Genomic DNA, 26,987 nt, shown 5'->3' with positions numbered 1-26,987 from the left:
TTCCCCACTGCTGTGACTTCGGCTATATCCGAAACGCCAAGTCAGCCCCAGCTGAGCTGAAGCAGCCGTTTCTCCCCCAGCCCCAGGGACACACGGAGAATAAAAGCACGCACCACGGTCCACTCCAGCCCTCCCAAGAAGGGAGAATAACTCTCTGGAGAAGCAGAGCAGATGAACCTGCATATATTCAACTGTGCTCCAGTCAGCCCACGGTTTGTGTTTTGACCACAGAATCTGAACATATTCTTAGAATTACTATACATTCAACTTCCTTCTTTCATCAATATATGGAAGGTATAGGGTACCGTGGGTGTAACGAGGGGGCTGAAGCCTTGCTGAAAGTGATGACTGGCAGCTGAGTCTCTGCAGCCTCTAGAAGGAGCATCTTTGATCTCACTATTAACTTTAAGCCTCAGTTTTAGGCACTTAGAAATGTCTGTTGCTATTTCACCTAGCAATAACGATTTCACCTCTCTCCTGCCACTCTAACAGCCCAGAATGAAACATGACAGCATTTTGCAACCTACCTTAAAGGGAGATAAATGCACAAAACCTGTATAACAGGGCTATTCCTAATTCCTAAAGACTCTTGGCCCGTCCTTAGAGGGGAAGACTGCTGAGAGCCACTTCCACCTCTCACATCGAACTGCAGTGTATTGCTTGATGGTTTGGGAACTGTCCCCTGGACCTTCTCTCCTCCCCCCCTCTGCACAATGAGAACCATCAGGCTCATCCAGCCTGCAGCAAATAATGTTTGCAAAACATTGACAGATCCCAAGGTGCCAACACTGCCCCATCCTATTGCTCATTTCTCCCAGATTATTAAAATCACACCTGCGAAATGAGGCCTATAAAAGTGACCAAGAGCGAGCAAGCTTTTCTGCAGCACACTTGAATCTCGGGAGCCCTCCTTGGGGTCCAGCAGCTTATTAAAAATTGTCTTTCCAAGGAGCAGGCAGGTTCGACAGAAATCCTCTCCAACAGGCAGCTCGTGATGGGGCAGGAGGCTAAAACCAGCCAACTCTCCCTCCCTCCCTGGCCGCTGAGTGTCAGCCCTGCCTAGGCACCCGCGGCCGGCAGCCAGCCTCAGCATCCCGCCGGTACCCAGCCCCACCTCTGCTTTTCCCATTCAAGCCTTGGCTGGTTTTTCCTCCGCAAGTGCTTTAACTCCAGGTCTAAAGCACTTGGGAGCAAACTTTCTGAGACTCCTTCATATTCTGTAACTAGCCTACAGAGCAAAGCGGCCGCACATCATCTTCCACCTGCATTGTCGAGCGCTCCAGAGAGGGTCGTGCTGAGTAACTCACACACGCAAATAGCAAGGGGTTTCCTTTTGTAGTTTTTTTCCTCCTACCTGCTCTGGCTCCCCAAGCGTTTCGAGTTCCCCCGGAGGTCTCCCGCAGACAGGAGCGGCCTGGGATTGAGGACCTATGTTATTTACTGCACTACAATCAAGTAGCGTCCCGGTCGCCTAGGCAATGACATTGGAGCTGTTGAAAGCTATGTGAAAAGTGAGGCGAAGGCTTGTGCGCTCCTTCCTGGAATAGGAGGCAGTTGCAAGGGGGTGGGGAATGCTCAGCCAAGCGTGCTGGGGAATTAAGCTGGTCACCAGCGCCAAAGCAACTCTGGGGCAAGCTGGCTCTGGGGTCTCTGGCAGCGGCAGCCACCCAGCAGCACTGCGCCCGAGGCGTCTGCTGGGGTTTAACTGCGGTGGAGAGGGGAAGGAGGCTCGATGTAAACCGCTGCTCCAAAGGAGGCTCTTCCCCACACCAGGCTGATGGCTGAGTTGGTTTTGTGCTCGCCTTGGTCCAGATGACCAGCTCATCCCTCTTGGGTTGTCAGAGGAGCGGGGCAGCCTGCCCAGGGTATTGGCAAGTGCCCTGCGTTTCGCCATGCTGCATCCCGTGGTGGGAAAAATGGCTTGCCAAGATGCACGTAGCGTGGCAGTGGCTGAAGACTGAATATTTCTGATTAAAAACCATCATCCATGAGGCTGTAATTATGTGTTGTGTGGACGCGCTGATACACCTTTTCACTGACACCCGTTTTCAGAAGCTGTCGTTTTGCTGGTCACTTGCCCTTTGCCCTGTGCTCGGTGACCTGGGGTGTCACCTCGGCGAGCCGTGTTCATTACTGTTAAATCATCACCTGTGCGTTTAAGTCACTCGCCTCCATTCAGAGACCAACAGCCAACGCTCTGCCCGCAGGCGCCCACCCTTCGCTTTCCGGGGCAGATGGCGGCTGGAGAGCAGCTGTCACGGTCTGTCCCCTCGCTATGGGTAGGGCCAGAAAACACGCATTTGCCAGCCCCTAAACACATCGGAGCTGCTGTCACCGGTTTGGGGGGCCTAAATGCCTAATCGGTAGTGAAAACAGGACTCAAATGTTTGCCCTGATCCAGAGGTTTATTTTTTTAAGTGGCGGCGATCGTATTCCCCAAACAAGGAGGTGGGGTCCCACTCAGAGCGTTGTACCCGCTGGGTGCCAGAGCCAGGCTGCTCCCCACGAGGGGCTCGCTGTGCACCCACAAATGCAGGGGTTATGGGCTGGCAGCACCGAACCCGCCTCCGCTGGGTGCCCGGTCGGCAGGGAAGGGACACAGAGGCCTGCTCAGCTTTTGTGCTCACTGCCCGAAGGACCAGACCGTTCTTAGGACACGGGGGTCCCAGTCACGCTCCTCCATCCCACTCGTTGACGCAGAAAACCACGCACCCAGTCTGGCAGCCGGCTGTACTGGGGCGGGGGGCTGCCTCCCAAGGGAAGGTGTACCCGGGGAGGGGTTATCCAGGCGCCTCCCCCGTAGCTGACAGTCCCTGGGGCTTTCTCCCTCCAAAACTTTTTTTATTTATTTATTCATTCATTCTGACCCGATTAGCATCCTGCTTCCTGGTGCATTTCTATTGCAACTTGCAGTCCCTCCGGCCTCGCTGGGGGACCCTTCAGGACACCCCGCCTGCTCTCCCCTCGCCGTCGGTAATTAGCCGGGAGGAGTAACGAGCCCGGGCGCGGGGCGCTGCCCGCCGATGCCGCCGCGCCGGGGGCAGCTCGCCCGCCGTGGGGAGGCAGCGTGGAAGGAGGAAGGCGGGCCCCGGCGCCGGACCACACCGCGACTCGTTAAACGGCTCCTTTGCATAATAATCACTTTCATCCGCCCGCTTCCCGCCCGCTTCCCGCCGCCCTCGCACGCAAGCAGCCACGACTACAACTCCCGGCGTGCAGCGGGGCGGCGCGCCCCCGCTCTGATTGGCCGCCCGGCCACGACGCTCCCGCCCCTTCCGCCCGCTTCCGCCCCGGCCCGGGGCGGCGGCGCGGGCGGGTTTGAATCGCGGCGCGGCCGCTCCCCCCACCTCGCCCCGCCATGAACTTCTCGGAGCTGTTCAAGCTCTCCGGCCTGCTCGGCAGGTTCTCCCCCGACGGCCGGTACCTGGTGAGTGGAGGCCGCTGCCTGCGGGGGGGTGTCGCGTCCAGCCGGGGCCGCTCCCGCCCGCCGCGGCCTGAGGCGGCCGTAGGGCGAGGCGCCCGAGCGGCGGCCCCTCGGGCCGGGCCCCCGCGGCGGCTACGGCTTCCCCCCGCGGCAGCGAGCGGCGGGGCCCGGCCCCTTCCCGCGGTACAGCGACGCCCGCCGGCCGCCTCCGCGCCGGCCCCCGGGACGGGCTCCCTCCGGCGGGGCGGCGGCCTCCGGGGCCGGGCGCTGAGGAGGAGGCGGTGGTGCTGTCGGGCCTGCAGAAACCGAGCCGTGCGGGGCGGGCGGGACGGGAGCTGCGAGGCTTTGGCTCAACGGGGGTCTTTATAATGGAGGCCTGATTAAGGTTTATTAAATAAAATGGTAGTTGGGAGACAAAGAATAACTTTCTTAAAGAGCAGAAGTAGCGAACCAGCAGCTGTAGGATGGGTGAGGGTTCTTTCTCTCAGCAAAACCCCCCGTCCCTCCCGGTTTAACCGTTTTTGCTGTAGTTTCCTGGGGAGCGCGGTGCCCGTCGAGCCTTGCTGAAATGAAAGCCCCTAACGGCGGCGGGAGCGTGTCGAGGCAGCGTTGTGTCTCGGCGGTGCTCGCCGTGCTCGAGCCCGGTGTCGGTGCACCAACGCAGCTCTGGGTTTGCTCTTGTTCAGGCTTCGTGCGTGCAGTACCGTTTGGCGGTTCGGGATGTGAAGACCCTCCAGATCCTCCAGCTGTACACTTGCCTGGACCAGATCCAGTACATAGAATGGTCGTCTGATTCTCTGTTCATATTATGCGCCATGTACAAGCGCGGGATTGTTCAGGTAAGGACGGCTGGGGATGTGTGGGTGGTGTGAGCGAGAGCTCCGTGACGGCGAGCGCTCGTTCAATGCTTTTGCTAAAGTAACGGCCATCATTATTCATAACGCGTGGTTTGAGGATAACGCAGCCTGCCGCTACTTTTAAAACTGTGACAAACATCTTAGTTTGAAAAGAACCAAACTTAAACTAAAAATATTCATCAAAACAAATTGGAGCTGGGGATTATCTTAGAGTTTCTTAGTTCGGATGGAAATAAAAACATGCAAACTTGTTAAATGGACTAAAAGGGTTTTTTTTAAAGTGTCGGATGCTCAGAACATTTGTCACAGGAAAAAGCCAACCACATTACTTTACAATTTGTATTAACACACAGAGGTGTGGAGCTTACTTTTGTAGTGGGATCCAGCGCCAGTCCTTCATGGCCGCGGGCTCTCAGAGGTTTCCTGACCTCTCTGGTATGCGATGCAGGAACCTGTTCTCAGCTGTAGCGTGCTCTCGTAAGCAGGGGTTTTGCTGAGCTGTTTGTTTGGCGCGCTGTCTGGTTTCCTCTCCGCCCTAGGTCTGGTCCTTGGAGCAGCCAGACTGGCACTGTAAGATAGACGAGGGGTCAGCAGGATTGGTGGCTTCATGCTGGAGTCCGGATGGTCGTCACATTCTCAATACAACTGAGTTCCATGTAAGTGTGAAGTCATGATTGCTCTCGACGGTGTCAGATGTTACTGTCTGCCCTTTGCCTCTTAAAATAACCTAAAGCTCTTAAAGCTGTAGTGGTGGTAAAGAAAATGGCTGTAGCTCTCCTATACTCATACATGTAACCTCGGTTAATTCCAGTTTTGATGTTGGTTATTCTGTTATCATCAGAAGCAAGAGGATAAAATGTTAAGATAGAAAATAGACACTTAGCCTGGAAGGCAAAATTGTGTGTTTTGAGAAGAGAGCAGGGATAACTGGCATTCATTGAAGGAATTTTAGAAATCAAATGTGTTGTAGCTCAGGGGAGGCTCAGGGTTTCTAGCAAAAAAGCTCCAAACCATAAAGATTTAAGAGTGACTATAGAGTTAAAAAATATGGGCTTAGTTTTATTGACCTGTGAGATGAGATTTAGATCAGATCCTGAAAATACTTTCCTAATTGTTTGATTTTGTACATAGGAATCGGACTGCTGTTGATAGAATCACTTGCAAAATTAAAATTAGAACACCTGTAAGTGCTTATTGATTAAGAGCCATAACCTGGAATCCATGCTGAGGTAGAACGCAAGTGAGTTGGGGGATGCTGGACACAGGCTTGTCGGAAGGCATGTGGAAGTCTCTCTTCACCTTTATAGTCTTCAGGTTAGAGCTGACAGTTCATGTTAATCAGTACAACGATGAGTGGTCAGAAATGAGCTAACAGAACTACATACATGGTATTTTTCTCTTTGCTAGATTTAATCTTTCAGAACTGTAGATGGATTTTCAATAACAGGTTGTTGTGTCATAACCTTTGCTAGCACTTAATTCAAATGTTACACTGTAAGATTTTTTCCTTTTTTCATGCAAATCCCAATGTAATTGGAATATAGATGGGGCGCTCTGGTGTCTCTGTGTGCAGACTGGAGTTAGTGCAAGTGCTGATGCTCTCAGGGGAACCTGTGGAGAAGCCTGCATACAGCTACAGTGTAGTTCCTGATGCACACACATGGTGGAATTCTCCAGCAAGGATGTTTAGTGCTGGCAAGGATTTTTAGTACTGACTGGGGTAAAGATTTTCTGGCTCTAAAGCAGTCTCTTTCCATTCCCCTACCCCTTTAGATAGGAGGGATGAATTTAGGCCTCAGTTTTCCCCGGAATGATTCACCCTGATAGTGATTAAAATAAAAAAATGAGTCCAGTGTTTCAGCCTGAAGTCAGTGGAGACATGCCTGCTAGTCGGGCAGAAGTGTTGTGGTCTGAGTAACCCAAACTGAAGGCTGGTGCTATGTGCTGCGAGTATCTCATGGCACGTGCCTGTGGGGGTGGACTAGCAAGTATTTATTGCCTCCCAGCAGAACTTGGTTTGACCTTAGAGGATTTCATTAAGCCTTTGCCAAGTTGGCATCTGTGTTGGGATAAGTTTTCTTTCCAGCTGTAAACAGGTTGCTAAATTAGCTTTTGTCAGACAGCTGCCTGGGTTATGCCGATGTCTGAGTTGTGTTTACTCTCTCTGTGCTAAATCCATGGTCTGGTGGGACAGACGTGAGTAGTGCTCAAGACAGAAACTGTCAGGATACTTAATATTGGTGTATTGTGTATGTTATCAAATTCAGCGGTTGCTTGGCGGGCTCCCCGTCAGCCAGCGCGGCTTGGCTTTGGTAGCCTGACACTTACAAAGAGCACCAGCTAATTACTCATACTTGTAATTCTTCAGGTCAACATGTGAGCTCCACTGTAACCTCACAAGTAACTTTCCTCTTCCTAGAGGTTTTCTGAAGAGTATGGTTGTGCTAATTTATTTCTAGCAATCCATGCTTCCTAGCGCCTCAGAAAAATTATTCACCGGGTGACTTGTAGTCAAGTTCTTTTTGCGGTCAGCATTAGAGTGAATGGTGTGGTTTTTTGATGTGGCTGGTGTGCAGTTCCTAGCTCGAGGAGTGCGTCAGAATTCTGATACACATTTCCAAAACCCATTTTGACTCTGTTCACTCTTTTGAGATGGGCAGCAATGCTCTATATGCAATTAACATAACTTTCAAACGTGATCATTTTATTGGAGATGAGTCTGTAAAAATGTGAAGGTTTTTGGGTCCCAGGATTGTTACACAATGTACAGTAACACTGGTACAGGTACCTATCTGCATCTTTACACAGTTACCGCAATAAACAGCGTGATATATAAGGCAATCACATGGTACAGTCTTATCGGAGGAAGTGTATAGAGACTCTGTCCTTCCGCTTGAGAGTGGATTGGTTTTCCACAATAATGGGTAACTGGCAGATGCAGAGGAACTTACCGTGCTTAATTACAAGTGTATAGTACCTAGTTACTCGCCCCCAAAATTTGAGAGCATCTTTGCTCTCAAAGTACGTTAGCTTAAGTGGAGGGGTCGTTCTCTCAGCATCTAGGATGGAGGTCCCGTTGAGATGTAAAAAAGCTGCAGTTTGATCCTTAAACTCTTGCTATGCTGGATTGGAGCATTCCTTCTCTTGGGAACTGTCAGTGCTGCTGTCCAGACTGGCAAACTGCAAGGTGAGGTACAGACTTGCTAGGTTTTGCCAGGAAAAAACTAGTTTTACTAGGCAGCTGGATATATTCAAAGGTACTTCCAAACTTGGAAGGTTTATTTCTTTAATTGTCTGCTTGTATCTTACAGCTCCACGTGAGAAGTGGTCAGAATAGTTGCAACTTGATTTTTCACCACCTTGCTGTTTATACCAAACTAGAGCACAGTTCTGTTAGGAAAAACAGGTTTCCTGGGGAGAAAAAATGGAAGTACATTTTTCTCATTTGATTAATCAAGAGCAAATCTAAATTAGTTGGAAAAACACCTTCTGAAAGCCTGCTACATGGAGTCTGTCTGGAATCTGAAGAAGTTGGAACACTATGTTGATTATATTCTTTCATGCAGTGTGCTAGAAAGCAGCTTGTTGTCCCATAGCTATCCTTTGTTACTTATTTTGTAGAGGGCGATTCCTCTCCTGCTTAAATACACCCCGTTTTGTGAGGCAGTTCCGCATGCCTGCAGCGTGTAACACGGCAAGCCGGTTGCTGGAAGATTCCACGTTGTCAGTTTGTCCTGCGGAAGGTGTGTACCAGGTATCTCTCCTCTCACAGTGCCGTTGTTCCACCTGAATTCATAGGCAGGGCTTAAACGAGAGCTGCAGGTCAAGGATACAGAGAAGGCAAATAGATTGCCTGCTTCCTCAGGGCTTCTGTGTGTTGAGATATGTAGTTCAATGCTGATAGAAGATCAGCAGCATCGTTCTTGAGTGTTTCTTTTAAGAGCCATACTTAAAAACTGTGTATATGGTACTTTCTCTAGTTCCACGTTAGGTAGGGAAGCATTAAGGAGCTTCTTTCGATCTACAGCAGCAGGGGAAAAAAGTGTGTGTTTCTCTGTATATTGGAGCTAATCCTTAGTAACTGTAAATGGCTGCATTGGTTGAAAAATGCTTTCTGTCGAGGAATGTGCTCTGAATAATCTTCTGAAATCCGGTGCTGACAGACACTGCTATGTAAGGAGGCCTTGTGACCCAGTCAAGTCTGGGACAAAAGTTGATGGTCATTTGAGATGCAAGGTTGTTTAAAAGTGTGTTTTTCATCTATTGAAAATCACCAGCCTTACACCTGCCTGTAGCTGTCAACATCGGGACGTAGTCCTGAACCCAGAACTGGAGGCTGTTTATCACGTTACCATCTAAATACCTTTTATTTCTCAGCTGTTTTTAGGCTATTTTAAAAATGCTTCTGCTTTTGGTTTGTTTTTCCACTGCAAAACAACAGCTGAAAACTTCTCAGACGCCATTATCATTAGCATTTGAGTTTGACAACTCCACTTAATCGAGTCATCCATGCTAAAGTACCCCTCAAAACGATCAGTGAAAAAGCAGCGCTTGCTGCGGACCTCATTGACCACAGTCTATTTTCCTGCTGTAAAAGCAGTTGTCCCTTCCCCACAAGGTCTCCGAGAGAGGCAAATAAGAGCAATGCAATTTATTGTAATTTTTGAAGTGTTTGCCTTTCTTTTTTTCACCCTCTGTGCATTTTATGTTTCTGCCTCATAATCATCTCTGCTAGCTGTGCAATAATATTTCTCGGGTTAGTTTATGTTGGCAGCTTGGACAAGACTGTGGAATAATGTTTCAGTTTGGCTTGGGAGGATGAGGGTTCTCCCTTTGTCACAATTTAATTGTACACATCTTGTTAATCTCTGTAAGGTAGGGTGAAGTCCATACGTTAAGCACATAATGTGACTTTCTCAGTTTATAAAAATGTTTGAGTGTACACAGATAGAACGACTGCTGAGAATCCTAATTTTGGGAATCAAAATTGTTCGCTTTCACACGTTTCTCACGCTCGGCCAAAACCTTCGGGTTATGTGTTGTGCGACTCGGGGGAGAGGTTGCGGTGAAGCTACGGCAGCACATATACCTGGTCTCCAACTTGCAGTTGTCTGCTTCTCTCGCTCCCTCGCAGCCTTTTCAGGAGAGAGGTGCTGAAGTTGAGCAGAGGATCTTATTAGTTGTTTTGGGTATGTCATGACGGATTCGGATCAAGTCTGAAGGTGAAGTGCTTCGGTTATCAAAGGGTTGTAGGCATCCAGTACAATAATAAGGCTTTGAAAGTGTGTTTTTGTGGGGCTTTTTGTAGACTGGGTGTGAACATCCCATGCGCGTGTGTTGGTTGTGTTCTGTAGCCTCTCCCCAGTCCTGCAATGCCGTTATTGCCATTTATGCCATACGTGCTATGAATGGGGTGTTGGGGAGGTACGTAGAGGCACTGCCCCAACGATACCAGCGTTCAGTGTTACTGAAACTTTTGGTTTTGGTGAAGTGCGTGCTCAGCAGTTAAGTGCAGCATGATGAGAATGAACAGGGAAACAATTATTAGTGTCTTCTCTGGGGAGTTAGAGCTTGACCCTTTTAGAGAAGGTTATGTCTGAACAGCATATGGAGGGCTGCACCCAAGGATGAGGCGGAGACGGATGCAGAAAGACTTTTCAGAACGAGGTGTCCTTGCCTTTTCTCTTCTGCGGCGGAGTCTCGGGCAAGGCAGAGGTGACAGTAAGAGCTCTGCACCCCGCGTGCTGTTTCCCACTGCTAGAGACTTCCCTCTTCTCATGTACTTGAGCTTGAGGTGAGCAGTAAGGCTTTGCCTGGTGTGAGCCAGCCGATTTGGTCCAGGGTAGGACGGCGCTTGACGCACAGCAGGCCAGGTGAGTTGATTGTGAGGCCAAGTAGCAGCACAAATGTAAACTTGGATGCCTTTGTCAGGAAAAATTACAGTCCAGACCTCAGCATTCGAAGCTTGCAGCTGCTAAGCTGGTATTAAGTGGCTGTAGAATGTGTGTTGTGTATGCTGCGCGTTTTAGTCAAGGGAGGAACAGCAGCAAGTACATTTAACACTGCAGTTAATAGGAGCAAGCAGCATATCACCATTGCAGTCGCTATAGAAGAATGTGAGTAGGCATTGTGTTGGTATTTTTAAAGTAAATCTTGCCTGAAGAGCAGACTAACAATGCTGTATTTTTGTGTGTCCGGAAGTAAGCAGTTGCAGTGATAAACTTGATTAATATCGTTCATCTAATGGATTCCTCTAGGACCTGCTAAACTTAAAGCTGGTCCTACGGATGTCCAGTTGTAATTTCATACCTGTAAAATAAAGGAATAATATACACTACATTAAATAGTGGTCCAATACCGTTTTTAACTTTGGATAGGAGCGGCCTGGAATCTGACCTGGTTGTGCCCTTTCCTGTAATAATTTAATACAAAAAGTTGACGTCTGTGTTGTCTCTTCAAATCTCAAAATTTTCTTCTGTGTATAAAAAGCCAAAGGGAGAACAGCTAATGCTGCTCTCTTGCTTTGGGACTCCATGTATAGCTGGAGGGAGGTGGCCTTTGTCAGGATTCTGTCACTTGGTTTGAACAGTGTCAATTGTGTCAATCGTGCTTTCTAGCAAAAATGATAACGTCAGTGATGAGAAAGACCGTCCAAGTTCTGTCACAGTGCACAGTCTCTGGCCTTGCCGGGTGGAACAGATACATAGGATGCTACCTGGGAGTCCTTTGTCACTGTTGAATGGTACCAGTTACTTCAGGGAAGGAAAATGTGCGTTGAGGACAACCACAAAAAGGCGTAGCAGAGACTTCCTCCCAAGACTGCTGGTGATGCTGATGGCCTGCGTCTGGTGCAGGAGGGTGATGAGATGGTGGGCAGTGCTGAAGTTTTACTTATGTAATGAATCAGAACTGGTTTTGTTGTTGAGTAGTTCTGGGAAAGGTAGCATTATGACCGTGGTGGTTTATTGCAAAAATAGTTTTACCTGTGTCTCCTCTAGAATCTTTTTACCTTGGTGCAATAAAATGTAGGAAAGCACAAGAAAAAAGCATTACACTGGAAACATTCCTTGCTCCAGATATAAATGCAAAGGTTCACATGACATACTGATTAATGCACATATGTCTGGTGTGGCTGCCGTTGCTAAGGGAGAGTAAGTATTTGTTTTTAATTGAATAATCTGCAGATGGCAACGCAGAGCTTCCAGAATGCAGGCTGTGACCTTGAGGAGCTGTGGAGAGGCTTGTTTTGCAGCTGACTGCCTTCTCTGCAGTTTTTGTGTTTTATGGATGCGCAAGCCTCCAGAAATACCCCAAATGAGATGTTTAACACGTTGCTTTGCATACCGTATTTTGGTTATCTTCTAACTCTTTTGGTAACTGCGTAATGTTGCCTTCTCGTGGGTGGCTGAGGAGAAGCATCAAAAGCAAAATGCAAATTAGCTGTTAAAGCTGAGTGTGTCAAAAAGCTGAAAAATACAGATAAATTTTCATACTTAGTAGCCTTGTCCCAAGAGATACAATGCTCTTAAGCTGCTGTAACGTCTCATCCATTCATAAATGCAAGAAACTTCTCATCTCTCTTCCAGAGACTGTGATGAAACTGTGTTTTTCCAACTGAAAAGTGTCTATGTATGATACACTGGCAATTCATGCTAATACCAGTAACTTTAGTGTTAATGAAGAGCTTTCTTCCATATTGTTCTGCATCTCGTACCTGGCGTTTCCAGCGTGCCTGTGATGCTAACTTGGAATAACTGAAGGCAGCTGGGAGATAATTCCTCGCAGTTACTTCTTAGGGCTTTGTTTGAGCTACACAGAATAGCTGCAAAGTTTAATTAACCACAGAAGGTATATTGATCTACTTGCTGTTCTTGAATTAGGGTTATGGGTTTCTATTTACTTTTTCTTTAATCTACAAAAATAAACAAATACCTCCTTGTCTCTTTCTCTTTGTGACAGCTGCGGATAACTGTGTGGTCCTTGTGTACGAAATCTGTGTCTTACATCAAGTATCCCAAAGCTTGTCAGCAGGGTAAGTGTCTTTTTGAATGGTATTTTCTAATGTGGCAGAAAGGGGAAAATGGATTTGATGTGTAGTGATGAAACACGTGTTTCAGACCAGGCTCCGGCACCCTCCCTGCCGAGGGGTTAGGGCACTCTCAGGGATGCACGCCTCCGAGATCGGGACCTGTGCGCCGCCTGCCGCAAGCGCACCAACGTGCGCTCTGGGGTTGTCGTGTTCTCATGGCGAATGAAGGACTACACCTGATTTATGTGGCGCTCCTTCAAATACGCGTCTTTCTGCAGTGCTCGCCTCTGAAGGCTCCTGGAAGGCATTAAATTAAGCTGGATGCATTGGTGATGAAAAACGCTAATCCAAAGCGGCTTTTGTCATCTTTTACACATGAAAAGATTTGAGAGGGAAGCTCATGTCAGGACCGTCTGGCCACATGGCTGTGGTTAGCGGCTTCCTGACTGAGCCTTGCACATAGTAATATCCTGTATATGACAAAGGCAATTATGTATGACATGTAAAGGAAAAGTGGATGGGGACCAACGCCTGGAAGCCAGTGGAGCTCCAGTGCCTGCATAACTAATCCATTTAGCTAGATTAAATGAACTGTTTGTTTGAAGTCTGTGGGTCTTGTATAACAACTCTCTGTCAGTCATCAAACGTGGTTTTTTGAAGCGTGCTGAAGTTCTGCGATAGCTGTGAAGCTGCGTCCTTAGAAATAGCAAATCCAAAGTTTAAGACCTGCCAACACAAGCAGGTTAGTAAAGCTGTGCATTGCCTTGATTAATGTGATCTTCTGTGAAGGTATTTTTCCTTCTCTTTTTACTTCTCTGAATTGGGAGTAACTGCTTGTCACTGGAGAATCGTCAGCTATTCTGTCTTCGTTTCTCTCTCATTTTTTTTTTTTAATTCACTTTGTCTCGTTGGCAGGGATAGCTTTCACTAAGGATGGCCGCTATATGGCAGTAGCAGAAAGACGTGACTGCAAGGACTTCATTAGCATCTTTGTGTGCAGCGACTGGCAGCTACTGAGAGTAAGAGATGTCCTGGCCTTCCCCTGCGCCCACCTAGGCGACAAGTGTGTGTTGCACACTGCTGTAGACCCGGTCGCTCTGCTAGGCTGGTTTTAGAGTTGCCGATGCGTTTTGCGTCCAGCATCTGGCTCCTTCACTGTCCTGCAGGCGTAGCACCGTAGCAGCCTGCTGTTCAGGAGGCTGATATATACTACATGTGTGTAAAGAATTTCTGACAGAATGCAGAAGTTCACCTTTAAATTCTTGCAGGAGCTTATTTACAATAAACTGTGCTTAATAATAATAACAAAAGTATCAAATGCTTGATAAAGGGATCATTTGGCATGAATAATATCATCTGTCATATTTGCTGTTTAACAATGAGACTAGTCTGTGGGATGCACACTGGCGTGGCTGAGAGGACCGGATGGATCTGGGAAATTAAAACCCATTGAGAACTAGTTGGTGCACAGCATCACCTCTGGTTCAGGAACTCCAAGTCTCATTAGGAGCTGATAGCAGAATTTGGGAAACACCACTAAACGCTCGCCATATTCCCAAGCTCTTCCCTGATGATCCTGCCCCGGTCTTTCTGAGGCAAGGAATTAGGCTAGATAAATTTCTTGACTGGTTCAGTGCAACTACTTTTATTTTCTTATGAAATGCCGTTCATTTTAAGGTATAGCAACTTTTTGCCTTTTCTGTAAAGGGAAGCCAAAGAAACGGCGAATGCAGCGTACTATTGCAAAGGAAAATACTTCTGTTTCTACACTAGCATACAAAAGGCTCTTCTGCCTTTGTGGTAGCACTTAAAAGGATAAAACTGAGGGCTATGTTGGGTCAGATGCAACTGTATTTGTTAACATAATATTTCAAATGGTTTTGTTTTTTCTCTTTTGGGGGCAGCATTTTGACACTGAAACGCAAGATCTGTTTGGGATTGAATGGGCTCCCAATGGCTGTGTTCTGGCGGTGTGGGATACCTGTCTGGAGGTATGAGGGAAAAGCAGATTATTTGCTTGGAGAATTCAAGTGGGTTTGTAGCCAGCATGTATAAAGCAGTGACAAAAATAACCAGTGTTATAATTTTTTTCTTTCTTAAACATAACAAAAGCTGAACGCAAACCATATTAAATAATATACTTGTATGGGTAGCAATGGATGTCCTTACAAGTGTATTTCAAACTGTTACGTAAATCTTTAATGACAGCAAATTATCTTATTAGCTTTCTTTCTAATTTATCTTGGGGGTGGGGAGAACTGACTGTAAACATTGCAGAAGCTGCTTGAAATAATGTGAAAGCATTCTTCTATAAGACTCTTTTACCATTTTACTTTGCATTGCACAGTAATTTTACAGCTCAGTAAAAGTGCTCATCCAAAAAGTTAGTGAGGACTATATAAATTACTGTCCTTTCTGCTCTGAGTAGGTGAACTTCTAGGTGCAGGAAAGCGTCCTCCTGTGGCCATAAAGTTACGGGCAGCGTGGTCAAAACAATGCCCCTGGGAACGGGCAGGGCTGTAATGCCCCTCATCAGATGGCTTGCAGATGCTGGAGGAGCACGAGAGTCCTCCATCGAGGCACCTGCTACTGATGATGCTGAAGAGTGCCGGGCTGGGTGGGCCATTGCTCAGGCCCAGCGGGGCGTTTGTGCTCTTGGGGACAGGGTGGACATGTTCTGTTAGTGCCAAAAGAGCCAAACTGGAGGCCTTTGAGCCTCTTGTCTCAAGTCGCAGATAAGAGACCCTGCCGTTCGTATTTGACTTGCTGCGTTCTAAGCAAGGGGAGTTTGGGAGGAAAGGTTTCACTTTTAACAGTGTTGTTAGTCTTTAGAATTAATCTGTTTATGTTTCAGTATAAAATATTGCTGTACTCCCTTGATGGCAGACTGCTCTCCACCTATCGGGCTTATGAATGGTCGCTAGGCATAAAATCAATCGGCTGGAGTCCCAGCAGTCAGTTTTTGGCAATTGGCAGCTATGATGAAAAGGTCAGAAATAGGTTTATTTTCTCTTATCTAAACCATTTGTAGAACTTTGTCGTAACAGTTTTGTCTTGGGATGCTTTCTTGAATTAGGTGCGTATCTTGAACCATGTAACTTGGAAGAAGATCACAGAGTTTGAGCACCCAGCAACCATTGCTAACACCAAGACTGTAAGTACGGATCCAGAATTCATTGAGTCGTTAGCAGCACTTTGACGCCGCTATTTGTCTGAAAGATGCTAGTTAAATATGCTGCATTCTGGAGACCTTGCTTTTTCCACTTTTAATGTGTAAATAGGGCTTGGGATATTGCGTGAAAATTTGGGGATATAAAAAAAATAGAGGAATCCTTTCAAGTTCCATGGAATACATACATATGATCCTCTCAGCTTTAGCCTACCAGATTCTCAGATGGCTTCTGTCATATGCCAGTGTGTTTTGATGTATATGGTGATTGTGTTACAGATTTGGGTATGCAGATGATGGAAAACTGGGAAACTTAACAGGAGAGATTTGTCTCAGCTTTATACAATTCGTGACTTTAAACAGCATTGGAACTGGGTTGTGATCAGATCTACATCTTGTCTGCACAAGCTCATCCAGCTCACCTAAAGAGTATTTCCTGTAAACATCTGTCATCCTTTATTTTTATCCTTGCATACGTGTATATGCGAGGCCCAACGGATTCAGGGTGGTTGGCAGCAGGCGGAGAGCTGTAGCGTTTGTTCCAAAAATCACAAGTTGTTCTCATCCATCAAGGGAAAAAGAACACAGAATGTAGTAGTGCTGCACACCACTGCGGAGGAGGGACCACTCCTGTGTCTGGACAGGTACCCTGTAGGAGTTTACACGCGTAGCCTGTAGGTCTGCAATATTCACGTGACTGGCAGTGCCTCTTAACCAGAAGCAATGCACGACCCATTAAATGCACCTTGGCAAAACTTCTCACAGCTGAAAAATGCCCTTACTTCCAGTTAGGTGTAAAATATGCAATGGGAAACAAATGGAAATAGCTCTGTTAATCTCTGCTACGCAGGCAGGAATTGCAGTTGGTGCATTTTATCCTGCTGCTTGCGTTTGGGAACAGTGGTGTAGGCACACTATCAAAATATTTTTGCTATTTCCTTCTGTGATGTTGCGCTTTGCATTTATTTATGAGAGTGTCTGATTAAAGATTCTTTGTGGCAAAACTGAAATCCATGTTCCCATTGTAAAGAAGATTTATTGTACTGCCAGATCGAGCTCTCAGGAATAATGAATGAGGTGTGCTCTGGCAGGCTCATTCTTCGTAGACGTCAAGGTTCGTTTATTTGTCACAGGAGTGTTTTCCTGATCGTGGTTCCAAATAGCAGCTGATTCACTGAGAATGCTGGATTGGGTATTTGCCTGCTGAAGCTCTTTCCTCCGTTGGTGAACTAGGGGATGCTGAGATGTAATACACTTGAAAATGAGCTAGTGGGATGTGGATGACTTGGTAATAGCCCATGTTCAGATTCTCCGAGGCCCTTCTGTAGAACTCTCACTTGTTTCTTTGTAGATTGTGTATAAAGAAGTGGAGAAATCCCCATCTGTTGAAACAGAGAGACTTTCTTTCCCTCCAACAAGAGCATTGGCTAGTTCTCTCTTCAGCACACAAAGTAAATGTAAGCCAAAGTTTACTAAAATGAGACACTTGAGTTTGCCATGTGAAGCCTTGCCATAAATAGACATTATAGGTGAACTCTGCCTCTTTGGTATTGGAATGGATCCTCCGGACGCTCTGCTCGAGGCTCCCAAGTTAACTGAAGAGCTCCCAGGGCAGTAAGCACCCTGCTGGAGGGGGTGCTGCCTGCATGGCGGTTTGAAGGCAGAGTAAAGACTCATGGGATATCGTAGAAGGGAAATAGCAGGCAGGTCTCAGTCTGGGAGCTGCCTGCAAAAGTTGTCTTAACGTTGTGTGGATTTTTTCTGATTTGTTCGATCAACTGTCACAGGTAATTGCCAGAATCAGATGAACTATTGCAATTAAGGAATTATCGTAGTGTGCAGCAGTTCCAATAATTAAAAAACATAATCTGAAGGTGTTACGGTCTTGCTCTCTGTGTTAGGATAGTAATTAACCCCTTAGGTATGAGGCTATGTAAAAAAGCCATTTGGCTTTAGTCTAAGAAGCTGTAGTCATAATGATGGCTTAAACTCGTCCCAGATGACAGGCTTTGAAATATTAAAGAGGTGGCACACAATATGACTAGTATTTTTTCTTTTTTACTGTCTCCTTGTTTGTGGTACTGTAAATCACCTTCCTTTTACACTGGTGTTTGTTTGAAATACTAGTTAAAAGGTAGCAGAAAACTTGGTCTCTCCTTTTTTTGTAGTTTAATCTCAGACTTGCCTGCATTTCCAGCCTCTGGTTTTTTGTAGAAGGGTAAGAATAATAAGCTGTAGATATGAAGATGCAACATCTTAAAACAACTGAAGTTTTTGATTGGAACGTCTTGGAGAAGAGTAAAATATGGCCCTATCACTTCAGAGATGAGGGGTTTTTTAACTATTTTGTCCACTGAGGCTTGCTTAGTAAAGTACTTTTATTTCAAATTCCAGATGACATTTCCCAGGTGCCGGTTTCTTTACAGTATATCAAGCCAGTTGCTGACAGGGCAAATCCCAAAATGGGAATTGGGATGTTGGCATTCAGTCCGGATAACTGTTTCCTGGCAACCAAAAATGGTAAGTTCCTACTGGCCTATATTAAAGGGGAAACCTACTCGTGTGTGGTGTGTTGTCATGCAAGAGACGAGTCAATAACTGGTCGGTTACTTTGCATTGTGAGAAGACTCATGGCCCTATTTCAGCTCTCTGTTGTGCAAACACGTAGCTCCAGGGGGAGCTCAGCCTATGTCTTCCAGCCTACATATTGTGAGCTGCCAGAACCGCTCATCAGTGCGTTAACCTGGTCTTGGCTATGTATTTAATGAAAATAGCAAGCTTTTTCTATTTCTTCAGATGTATGTGAGCTGACCGACTGTATTAGGAAATGAAATACACAAGTCTTTCCTCCTCTGTTTACAGCAAGTGTCTCTTGAAAGGCAGAATTCTTTACAACCTGTAGTAGGGGGGCTTTTGATCACCTCAAATAGCAACAGTCATGGAATTAATGTTTAATCTTTCCCTTCGGTGGTCCTGAAGGGCTGTTGATGTCTGGATGCAAAAGCTGTGGTTGAAATACAAACCCGATCAACAGCAGCGTAGGTGTGAATAACTTAAAGGCAGTGAAGGACTGGAAGACAAACAAAGTCACTACTTTTATCCTTTTTACAATATTTCCAAGGCAAAATTGAAGGCGCTGCTAGGCAAAACTCTAGTGGTGTTAAACCTGTGGCATACCTAAACGGTTTGTGTTGTTAACGCCCAGTTAATGCCCATTTCTTAAAAAAAAAAAAAAAAGTAGGATCTCTTTATCCTTCAGATATTTACATGATTACCTCTCCCTTTTCTGCCAGATAACATTCCTAACGCTGTCTGGATCTGGGACATTCAGAAGCTGAAACTGTTTGTAGTCTTGGAGCAGCTGTGTGCGATCCAATCTTTCCAGTGGGACCCACGACAACCTCGACTCGCGGTGTGTACGGGCAATAGCAAAGTCTACTTGTGGTCCCCCGCGGGCTGTGTGTCGGTGCAGGTTCCAATGGAAGGTAAGGCTGCCTGCAATAACCTCGGCGAGCCATTAGCAGCTGCTGCTTCAGATTTTCCACTTACAAATTGGTCCGAGCATTATCATGTCAATGGTTCCGATGTGTTCTCGGAGCTTTTTAAAAACAGGTATTTCTATCCTCAAAACAAGAGGAGTTTATAATGAAACATAGCAAATATGGTAAAATATATCAAGGCCAGAGCACAGGGGCTAACGATTTAATAGTTGCTTTAATCATACGGTATGTTGAATTCTTTCTCGAGATTTATATTCATATCAGTTTATTTACATAGACGCTGTAGTTGTGCAGAATGCCAAGTGTTGCAGTAAAGACCCTGAAATGCCCGTGATGGTTTTTGGGTGGTCTGAAAGCAACTGAACTCCAACACTGATGGGGAAAAATGTGCATAGTAAATGTGATGGGGAAAGATGGAACATACATGAACCCGAACTTGAAGCTGGCCCAGGTGATGAGCAGTTTTGTGGTTGGCAGTAGGTGATGCAGGGCCATCAGCTAGATCACATCGATGCCTTTCCACATATTAAGCAGAAAAAGCACAAAGATTCAGGTTCTTGTGCTCTACGCAAGCAGCAGCAATGTCATCAGCTCTGCACTGGTGAACCGTCTTGTGGATTCGTTTGCGTTAAAATGACAGGTCCACAAAGTCTATGCTCGTATGTTGAGGGCAAAGTAACCATAGGTTTGGGGGAAAGAGTTGGTAACGCGGCTTATCCGCACTGCCGTGTAGGAGACCACGTTGGCTCTACTGCAGCGGCAGCAAAATCGAACGCCCTGTTCAGGCTTCCAAGATGAGGAGGGTAGTTTTTGCAGCGTGTGTGACATACTCGCTACCTCTTCCTAGGGTGAGAGGGTGGACTGTCAGCTCCTTGCTGACAAACTCCGACCTGTTTCTGCAGGTGACTTCCAGATTGTCTCTCTCTCCTGGCATTCTAGCGGAGACTCCATGGTGCTTCTGAGTAAGGACAACTTTTGTGTGTGTTACTTGGAACGAGAAGAGGTAAAATAGCAATCATTTGCATAAAAAATGCTCACAAGCTTGAGGAAGAATGAGGAAAGGGGTCCAACCCTGTTGCCCAGCCTGAAGTTTTTGTATTTATAAGTTATTTATTTGAAGGAGCGTACCCAAACTCCAACGTGTGAAGTACTGTGATTGCGTTTGAATGAAGTGACGTAGCAACTGAAGTGTAGAGAGTGAAGCCTGGATTTCAAGAAAACTTTAGTATTGATGTAGTTGAACTTTCTCTTGAACTTTGTCAACTACAAAACTTTATTTTCTAAAATTGTAGCTGTGTGTATAAAGTATATTTAAATTTTGTAATTTCCAATAAATATTTTGATAGTTACAAACTTGGTATGACTCTAACTATAAACCTGCACTTCTGCATTCTAAAGCCTGTTTCTATATTTTCAGTGATGTGACTGTAGCTATTTATCCCAGCACAAGGAGACAGTTACTTGCGCACAGGAGGGTGCAGCTTATCTGTCTTGTAAGACAATGGATTTTCCTGGTGTATTACAACTAAATATTGTAGCAGAAGTGGGTACATCAGTACGACACCTTCTAGTAAATCAATTCCTTTTAAAGGAGAACAAGTTTTGTTTGCAAAGCAAATCAAGTCGTCTGTATAGTTTTGCTTTTCCTGACTAAGATGTTAACAGGTGACGGTAACTGTGCCTGGTTTACCACGGATTTATTACACTCGATTGTTACAAGAGGGATCATAACTGGTACGTCAGAATGACTTATTACAGGCAGCGAAATGGGAGCTTTTGGCCCAACTACCTAGTGCCAAATGGGAGTGGACGGGAAGGAGCAGTTGGGCTCTTCTTTGTCCTTAATGGGAGTAGCCAGCCACTGCGTTCTACAAAGGAAGGGAGCCCATTGTTCAGGAATTTACTGGGTGTTTTTATTTTTGCTACTTAATTTCACAGCCCCAGTCTCCACAAACTGAAGAACCAAGAACAAATTGAGTTGAAATTTAACTTTACTGCAAGATTAATGGAAATGAAATAGATATCTTAGAAAATGCATTGAAGGGCGCGTACAACTTGTTGCATTCGGTCGTGACTTCAGCTTTACATATGTTTCATAAGCACACATCTACTTTAAGTTCAAAAAGCCACCACTGCAGCACAGGATTTATTCAGCTTTGCAGTTGCGCAGATAAGTGCTCTGATAAAACGGCGTGCATAGAAGGTTGGACACAATGAAAAAGCTGGTTAGAGCAACCTTGTGAGCAGTTTCAGTTGTAGCGTCTCTTACGTTGCTTCTGAATTTCATTACTGGACACTTGTGTGAGGTTAAGTGCAAGGATGTATAAACAGAGATTGATGTACAGTGCTTAAAGTCTTGCCTGTCTCCGTTAAGTCCTGCACTGCTGCTGGCCAAACTGGAATAGATTTAAGAAAAACCGCTAAGAATATAAATCTAATCAAAATAGAATTCCTTTTCAGTTGTATAAATAGTTTTGAAGGCAAATGTGTTTGAGGCTTTTGGCAATATTCTCTCAAAAGAGTCTTTATTCTATGGCGGCAGCAAGAAGACCTGCATGAGAAACCAGGAAGTTAGACTCGGCTCTTAGAGGGAGGTGTTTTTACAAGAGACTAATGAACGCACGCTCAGCCATATACTTCAGCGAACAAAGACATAGCTGAGGTACGTTGCTCCGAGCAGACGTAACGGTGCGGCTTTAACAAATTGCTGACTCTTTGCTGAAGAATGACTGACACAGCTTTCAAAATTCTTAACAGGCGTTAATCAAAATGCCAAGATTACTGTAATTGTGAACACAAACACGTCTAAACAATGCAAGTCAATCCCAAGCACGCTACGTGATTCGACACCATATATAGGGATGCAACTGGAACACGGCATGAATGCGCTCTCGGATATTTGGGCGGTGTGTGTGCAGCAGGTACCAATCGCAGTTAATTAAGAGGGAAGAACATGTAGCTAGACATGGAGAATAGCACTGCTCACCAGCCCTGTGTAAGAAGCAGGAAGGACTGTAAATTAGATACAAAATGCAAGACTGAGGCTACCTCGCGTCTGCTTGAGGCTAATCTGCCCTGTGCGCTCCCGTAACAACCAGGGCCTCCCGTGAGCTGTCAGATCTACAACGGCCCCTTCCCTTCCCCTAACTTCTTCACTCTCATTATCGAGTTCTCCGCCACGTGGCGTGCTCTCCCCAGGAGACCAATATCGAAGCACTTTCCCTTGAAAAGATTAAATGCAATGCACTCTAAAACCCAATTTTGCCTCTTGTCATGGAGTAGCCGAGTTTGGCCTCGTTGTTGATGAAGGACATCAGTCCCAGGTAGGTCTCGATCAGAAGAGGACGCTCCAGCACTAGCACGCCATTAGCCCTTCCTGGCAACGGACACTCCTTGTGGGCTTTCTTCACAGCTTGAATTAGATGAGTCTTAAAGTTTTCCAGCTGAAAAGCGGGAGGAAAAAATCATCTTGGTGTGTTTTTCCACCATTTTTAAAAATGTGTGTTTTTCCACCATTTTTAAAAATGTGTGTTTTTCCACCATTTTTAAAAATGTGTGTTTTTCCACCATTTTTAAAAATGTGTGTTTTTCCACCATTTTTAAAAATGTGTGTTTTTCCACCATTTTTAAAAATGTGTGTTTTTCCACCATTTTTAAAAATGTGTGTTTTTCCACCATTTTTAAAAATGTGTGTTTTTCCACCATTTTTAAAAATGTGTGTTTTTCCACCATTTTTAAAAATGTGTGTTTTTCCACCATTTTTAAAAATGTGTGTTTTTCCACCATTTTTAAAAATGTGTGTTTTTCCACCATTTTTAAAAATGTGTGTTTTTCCACCATTTTTAAAAATGGTTAGACAAACAGTTACTGATGTTTAATGGTAAAGGGTTAACGCTAAAGCTGTAGCTCTCATGGATCTCGCGGGCTGTGACCAACTTTACAGTCTGACGTTTAACCTGAATGATACAGTGAATTTCACACCAGGACACTAGTCACGTGTAGCTCAAACACATGTTCTAGATGCGTAAACCCTGATCAGTGACTAATGTTTATTTTGGACTGTAGTTCTGCCTTTATCATCGGTGTCTTGAACTTAAATTACGCTAGTGTTCTCTTTGTAAGGAAGCCTTCAGAGGAGAGCAAGTAATGCAAGAAAACTGAGAGCCACCTAAGTGAGGGTTTACGGTTGGCAATTAAGCTGTTTGTTTAATTAGCTGGCAGTCCTAGGTGAGAAGTCAGGCATGGGCCTGTCAGGTAAGCAAGAGCAGGAACAGCACCGAGATCTACTTTCTCTGGGGTTTTACAGGACTCTGAGCTTTTGGAAGTTTCAGGTTCCTTCCTCTATACACCATTTATGGGTAGCTGGCAAAACCTGACGCTTGGGCTGCCCCGCAAGCCAAAATGCGGGGAATGGGGAAATGTAGCTGACAGCTCTAAGTTCCGTGTCTCTGATTTAACGGCTTCTATTTGATTTAACTGCTGTATCATTTCAAAACAATCTAAGTCATATCCAGCCTAGATCAACAAGCCAGCTAGAACAGGAGAGGTGACGTCCTTACTAGGCAGAGGGATGCGCTCTTCTCGTCGGCATCCGCCATCGGGTGTTCGGTGAAGGTGACGTATGGGATGTTTGTGGACCACGGGTTCCATCTGTTCAGGAAGGAGGCGCGACTTTGCTTGTCCCACTGGATTCGAATACCGGTACCTTCTCTCCTGATATTGAAGACAGCAGAATGAATATGGTAGGTTTTTGAGGCAAGTTTCATTAGAAATGTACTGTCTGAAAAAGACCTACTTAAAACTGGAAGCTGGAAGGTAAGTTTGAGAGCAAGTTTTTCCTCTAGAACAGCACTAGAAGAATTCAGCCCCTGAAATATGCAAAGGTACGTTCTTATAAGCCGAGGGGAAAAAGGTTAAGCTCCTTGGACACCTCAGACAATGCCTGAACTGTACTGCCCGTGACAGCCTGCACTTACCTTATGTTTACATATAATGTTCACACGCGGCTTTCTCTTAATGCTAAGGTGGTGCTGCTGCTGCTACTTGCTGCATCACATAATGGCGACGAACTTCTGCTCCCAAGCTATTCATCTTACCTCAAAAGTCCTCGAGCAACTCGCTTTTAATGTAACTACTAATGGTCCCAGCAAAACAGCAGCTGCTCTGAGGTGGAAAATGGAGCTTCAGTAATTGTTTCCAAAGTCGCTCGAGCACAGGAAGGACTCTGACTTGTCCCACGGTCAGTGGCAGAGGTCGACAGCTCACACGAGTTACAGAAACGATACAGGAATTACCATAACATATTGCTATGTCAACATACTTGTTCAGAGATTTAGGTGGGAACTCAAACCCTCCGACAGAGATGGTGTCGACTGCACTGAGGACTATCCTCGTCACGTGCTGGCACTGCAGGCTGATGAAGTTGTACTTGCAGATCAGGAGGGACCCATCCGTGATAAGAACGAGACGCTCCTTCTCGTTGTTCCAGTGGTCAATCCTGGTAAGATAACACGACCGGGCTTTAGCAGTTTTGATTAATGGCTAGAAACAGTTGACGGCCTGACAGACAGAAGAGTCGGGAAGGAGAACGAATGTGAGGTCTGAGTAATGCTGTATTTTCCGTTACAGCCTTTGCTTTGAACCAGCGAGCCTGAAAAGAGGCTGAATGTCAAAGATAGTCATGTTGCAACATAGGAAAATATTAAGAAAATCAGAACAAGTCTGAAGATCTTGAGGGAGCTCTAGTGCTACCTCCTGGTATCTGAGAACAAATGCTACTCAGTGGGGCAGATGAGCCTCCAACAGCTCCTCCTGCACACGTTTAATACCGTGCTGAGAGCGCGTTGCCACGTTTGCTAAACTAACTGCATTTGTGCGTGTTTGGGGGGAGAAATCGTTTCCTTTAACTGTGTGGCCTGACTTAGTGTCTTCCTCTCTAGGAACAGTCAGCATGCCCCAAAACTTGTCGCTTTCTTTAAATTTCATGAATAAAAGATCCTGCCTTTCCCCGAGTGTTTTGCCAGACTGTGTTGTTGAACCATCACAGCTATAATGCTATTTCATCCTCAGGGCAACCTAAGAGTAGGTCATGTTTTCACTCTGAGAGTAACGAGCTCGGCTTTTAAAGCAGCACCTTTGAAACCTGCTACTGAGCCCATCGTCTTCCCTTATGAAAATTCAAAATTGTCTCTCGTTTCAACAGGAACGCTGATGCAAAGCTGATGAGACCAAAGCTGTCCCCGTTGTGCAAAGGTAAGCGCCAAGAGTGGGACCAGGCGACGGGCCGTGGCTTTTCCACCTGCCACTGACCTTTTCTCCCTGCCGGTTCCACTTGTGCCGCGGCGTAAGGACCCAAACCGCCCTGCCTCTGCCCTTGTGCTTGTGCCGAGGAGCAGGGCGTACGCAGCTCGGGCTTTGCTCCGACCCCCTGGGCCGGCTACCCTGCAAACTCTCCCCTTCCATTTCGCTCCCTGGTGCGGTAGGGCTTAAGGGCCTGTAACCCGGTGCACAGGCGTGGTTTTCATGAAGCGGTCTGTTAGAGCTGCCTCGGGTTTAGCGGAGGAGCGAATTCCGTCTTGCGCCGGATTTTGTAATGTGTTTGCTCTGGAGCTTTCACCTGAGGCCTGCAGCGGGTCGGATGGGGGGTAGCGCGGTGTGGGGCGGCCACCCCCGCCCCCCTCCCTCCCCTCCCCCGCTCCCTTTTGCAAGCGTTAATATCTGCGGGGCCGCGGCGGGACCCGGGGCGGGGGACGCGGGGGGGCACCCGCAGGCCGCGGCCGCGCTACTTACTCGGTGAGCAGCCAGACGCTCCGCACGTCCCCGTCCTCCGTGGGCAGCGCGGCCAGGCGGATCTCGCTGACCGCTTGCTCTACGGTGCCCGGCTAAAGGGGGGAGAGGAGGGAGAGGAGGGTTAGGGCGGGGGGCGCGGGGCCGCCTCGGCCGCGCCGCCGGCGGGCCCTACCCGGAACACGAAGTACTCGCGGAGGCGGCCGGCGCGGGTGGCGGTCCGCAGGCTCAGCGGCCGCAGGCTCTGCCGGGGCGGCGGGGCGGGGGGCCCGGCCCCCCCCGGCACCTCCAGCCCCACGGGGCTGCCGGGGCCGCCGGCCGGGCCCTCCTCGGCCGCGTCCCGGAGCTGCAGCATCGCGGCGGGGCCGCGCCGGGCGCTCGCCGCCTTCCGGGGCGGGGCGGGCCGCGTGTGCCCACCCCCGCGCCCCGCCGCCCCACGCGGGACCGCCGCCGAGGGGGCTGCGGGGTTTGCGGCGCGGCCTCCCCCGCCGCCGTCCCTGGGGAGGGGGGGGGGTCCCCATTGCAACTCGCGGGGCGCTCGGGGCCCATCCCGGCGCTGCCGCGGAGCCCCCGGGGCCGGGGAAGGGGCGCCCACGCGTGTGCTGCGGGGGCCCTGCGCTGGGCCAGAATCGGGCCCTTCGGGACAAGGACGACATGGAGGTGCTGGAGCGTGTCCAGAGAAGGGCAGCGGGGCTGGGGCAGGGTCTGGAGCACAAGTGTGCTGGGGGGCGGCTGGGGGAGCTGGGGGAGTTTAGCCTGGAGAAGAGGGGGCTGAGGGGAGCCCTTCTCGCTCTCTGCAGCTGCCTGAGAGGGGCTGGAGTGAGGGGGGGGCTGGTCTCTGCTCCCAGGTCACCAGTGACAGGACGAGAGGGAACGGCCTCAAGCTGGTTCAGGGGAGGTCCAGGCTGGAGATTAGGAACAATTTCATCACGAAAAGGGTTGTAAAGCATTGGCACAGGCTGCCCAGAGAGGTTGGGGAGTCACCATCCCTGGGGGGGTTCAAACACCGTGTAGATGCGGCATGTGGGGCCGTGGTTTAGGAGGCCTGGGGGTGTTGGGCTGGCTGTTGGACTCGATCTTAGAGGTCTTTTCCAACCTTAACAACTCTGATTCTATGAAAATGAACATGCCGCTCTGCTCAGGTAGGTGGGACACGAAGTCTGGTGCACCTGCGAAGCAACGAGATTTGTGGAGCTGCAGAGGCTGCTCTGTGAAGCAAATC

The 26,987-nt window shown here is 47.3% G+C and overlaps 2 protein-coding genes across 3 annotated transcripts; one reads left to right on the top strand and one right to left on the bottom strand.

Moving 5' to 3' along the window:
- The first annotated feature begins 3,277 nt into the window (after positions 1–3,277).
- Positions 3,278–20,332, top strand: WRAP73 (WD repeat containing, antisense to TP73). 2 transcript variants are annotated; one of them, XM_075113884.1, is made up of 12 exons: positions 3,278–3,427; positions 4,111–4,263; positions 4,821–4,937; positions 12,241–12,313; positions 13,226–13,329; positions 14,215–14,301; positions 15,165–15,299; positions 15,387–15,464; positions 16,831–16,936; positions 17,874–17,999; positions 18,773–18,891; positions 19,882–20,332. In XM_075113884.1, the coding sequence occupies exons 1-12, from the start codon at positions 3,359–3,361 to the stop codon at positions 19,939–19,941; spliced, it is 1,227 nt and encodes a 408-aa protein (XP_074969985.1). In that variant the 5' UTR covers positions 3,278–3,358; the 3' UTR covers positions 19,942–20,332. The 2 variants fall into 2 exon arrangements, with proteins under 2 accessions (XP_074969985.1, XP_074969984.1); XM_075113883.1 differs by having other exon boundaries at positions 18,773–18,964.
- Positions 20,333–20,952: 620 nt separating this feature from the next.
- On the bottom strand, positions 20,953–26,157 carry TPRG1L (tumor protein p63 regulated 1 like). The gene is made up of 5 exons (XM_075113885.1): positions 25,941–26,157; positions 25,769–25,860; positions 24,300–24,476; positions 23,539–23,692; positions 20,953–22,422 (listed from the first exon to the last, which is right to left on the bottom strand). The coding sequence occupies exons 1-5, from the start codon at positions 26,118–26,120 to the stop codon at positions 22,228–22,230; spliced, it is 798 nt and encodes a 265-aa protein (XP_074969986.1). The 5' UTR covers positions 26,121–26,157; the 3' UTR covers positions 20,953–22,227.
- Between the last annotated feature and the right edge of the window lie 830 nt (positions 26,158–26,987).

This window comes from Phalacrocorax aristotelis, chromosome 19 (assembly GCF_949628215.1).
Source record: "Phalacrocorax aristotelis chromosome 19, bGulAri2.1, whole genome shotgun sequence".
In the NCBI taxonomy this organism is placed as follows: domain Eukaryota; kingdom Metazoa; phylum Chordata; class Aves; order Suliformes; family Phalacrocoracidae; genus Phalacrocorax; species Phalacrocorax aristotelis.
Note: the sequence above shows the minus strand (reverse complement) of the source record. Positions and strands in the feature narration are given on the sequence as shown.

Excerpts from the sequence above, each read along its gene's own strand:
- WRAP73 (XM_075113883.1), top strand. The coding sequence starts at position 3,359 with ATGAACTTCTCGGAGCTGTTCAAGCTCTCCGGCCTGCTCGGCAGGTTC. Across the intron at positions 12,314-13,225 it reads TCCCAAAGCTTGTCAGCAGG|GGATAGCTTTCACTAAGGAT; the intron begins GTAAGTGTCTTT and ends TCTCGTTGGCAG. Across the intron at positions 15,300-15,386 it reads TTGGCAGCTATGATGAAAAG|GTGCGTATCTTGAACCATGT; the intron begins GTCAGAAATAGG and ends TTCTTGAATTAG.
- TPRG1L (XM_075113885.1), bottom strand. The coding sequence starts at position 26,120 with ATGCTGCAGCTCCGGGACGCGGCCGAGGAGGGCCCGGCCGGCGGCCCC. Across the intron at positions 23,693-24,299 it reads CCACCTAAATCTCTGAACAA|GAGAGAAGGTACCGGTATTC; the intron begins GTATGTTGACAT and ends CTTCAATATCAG. Across the intron at positions 22,423-23,538 it reads AGAGCGCATCCCTCTGCCTA|CTGGAAAACTTTAAGACTCA; the intron begins GTAAGGACGTCA and ends CCCGCTTTTCAG.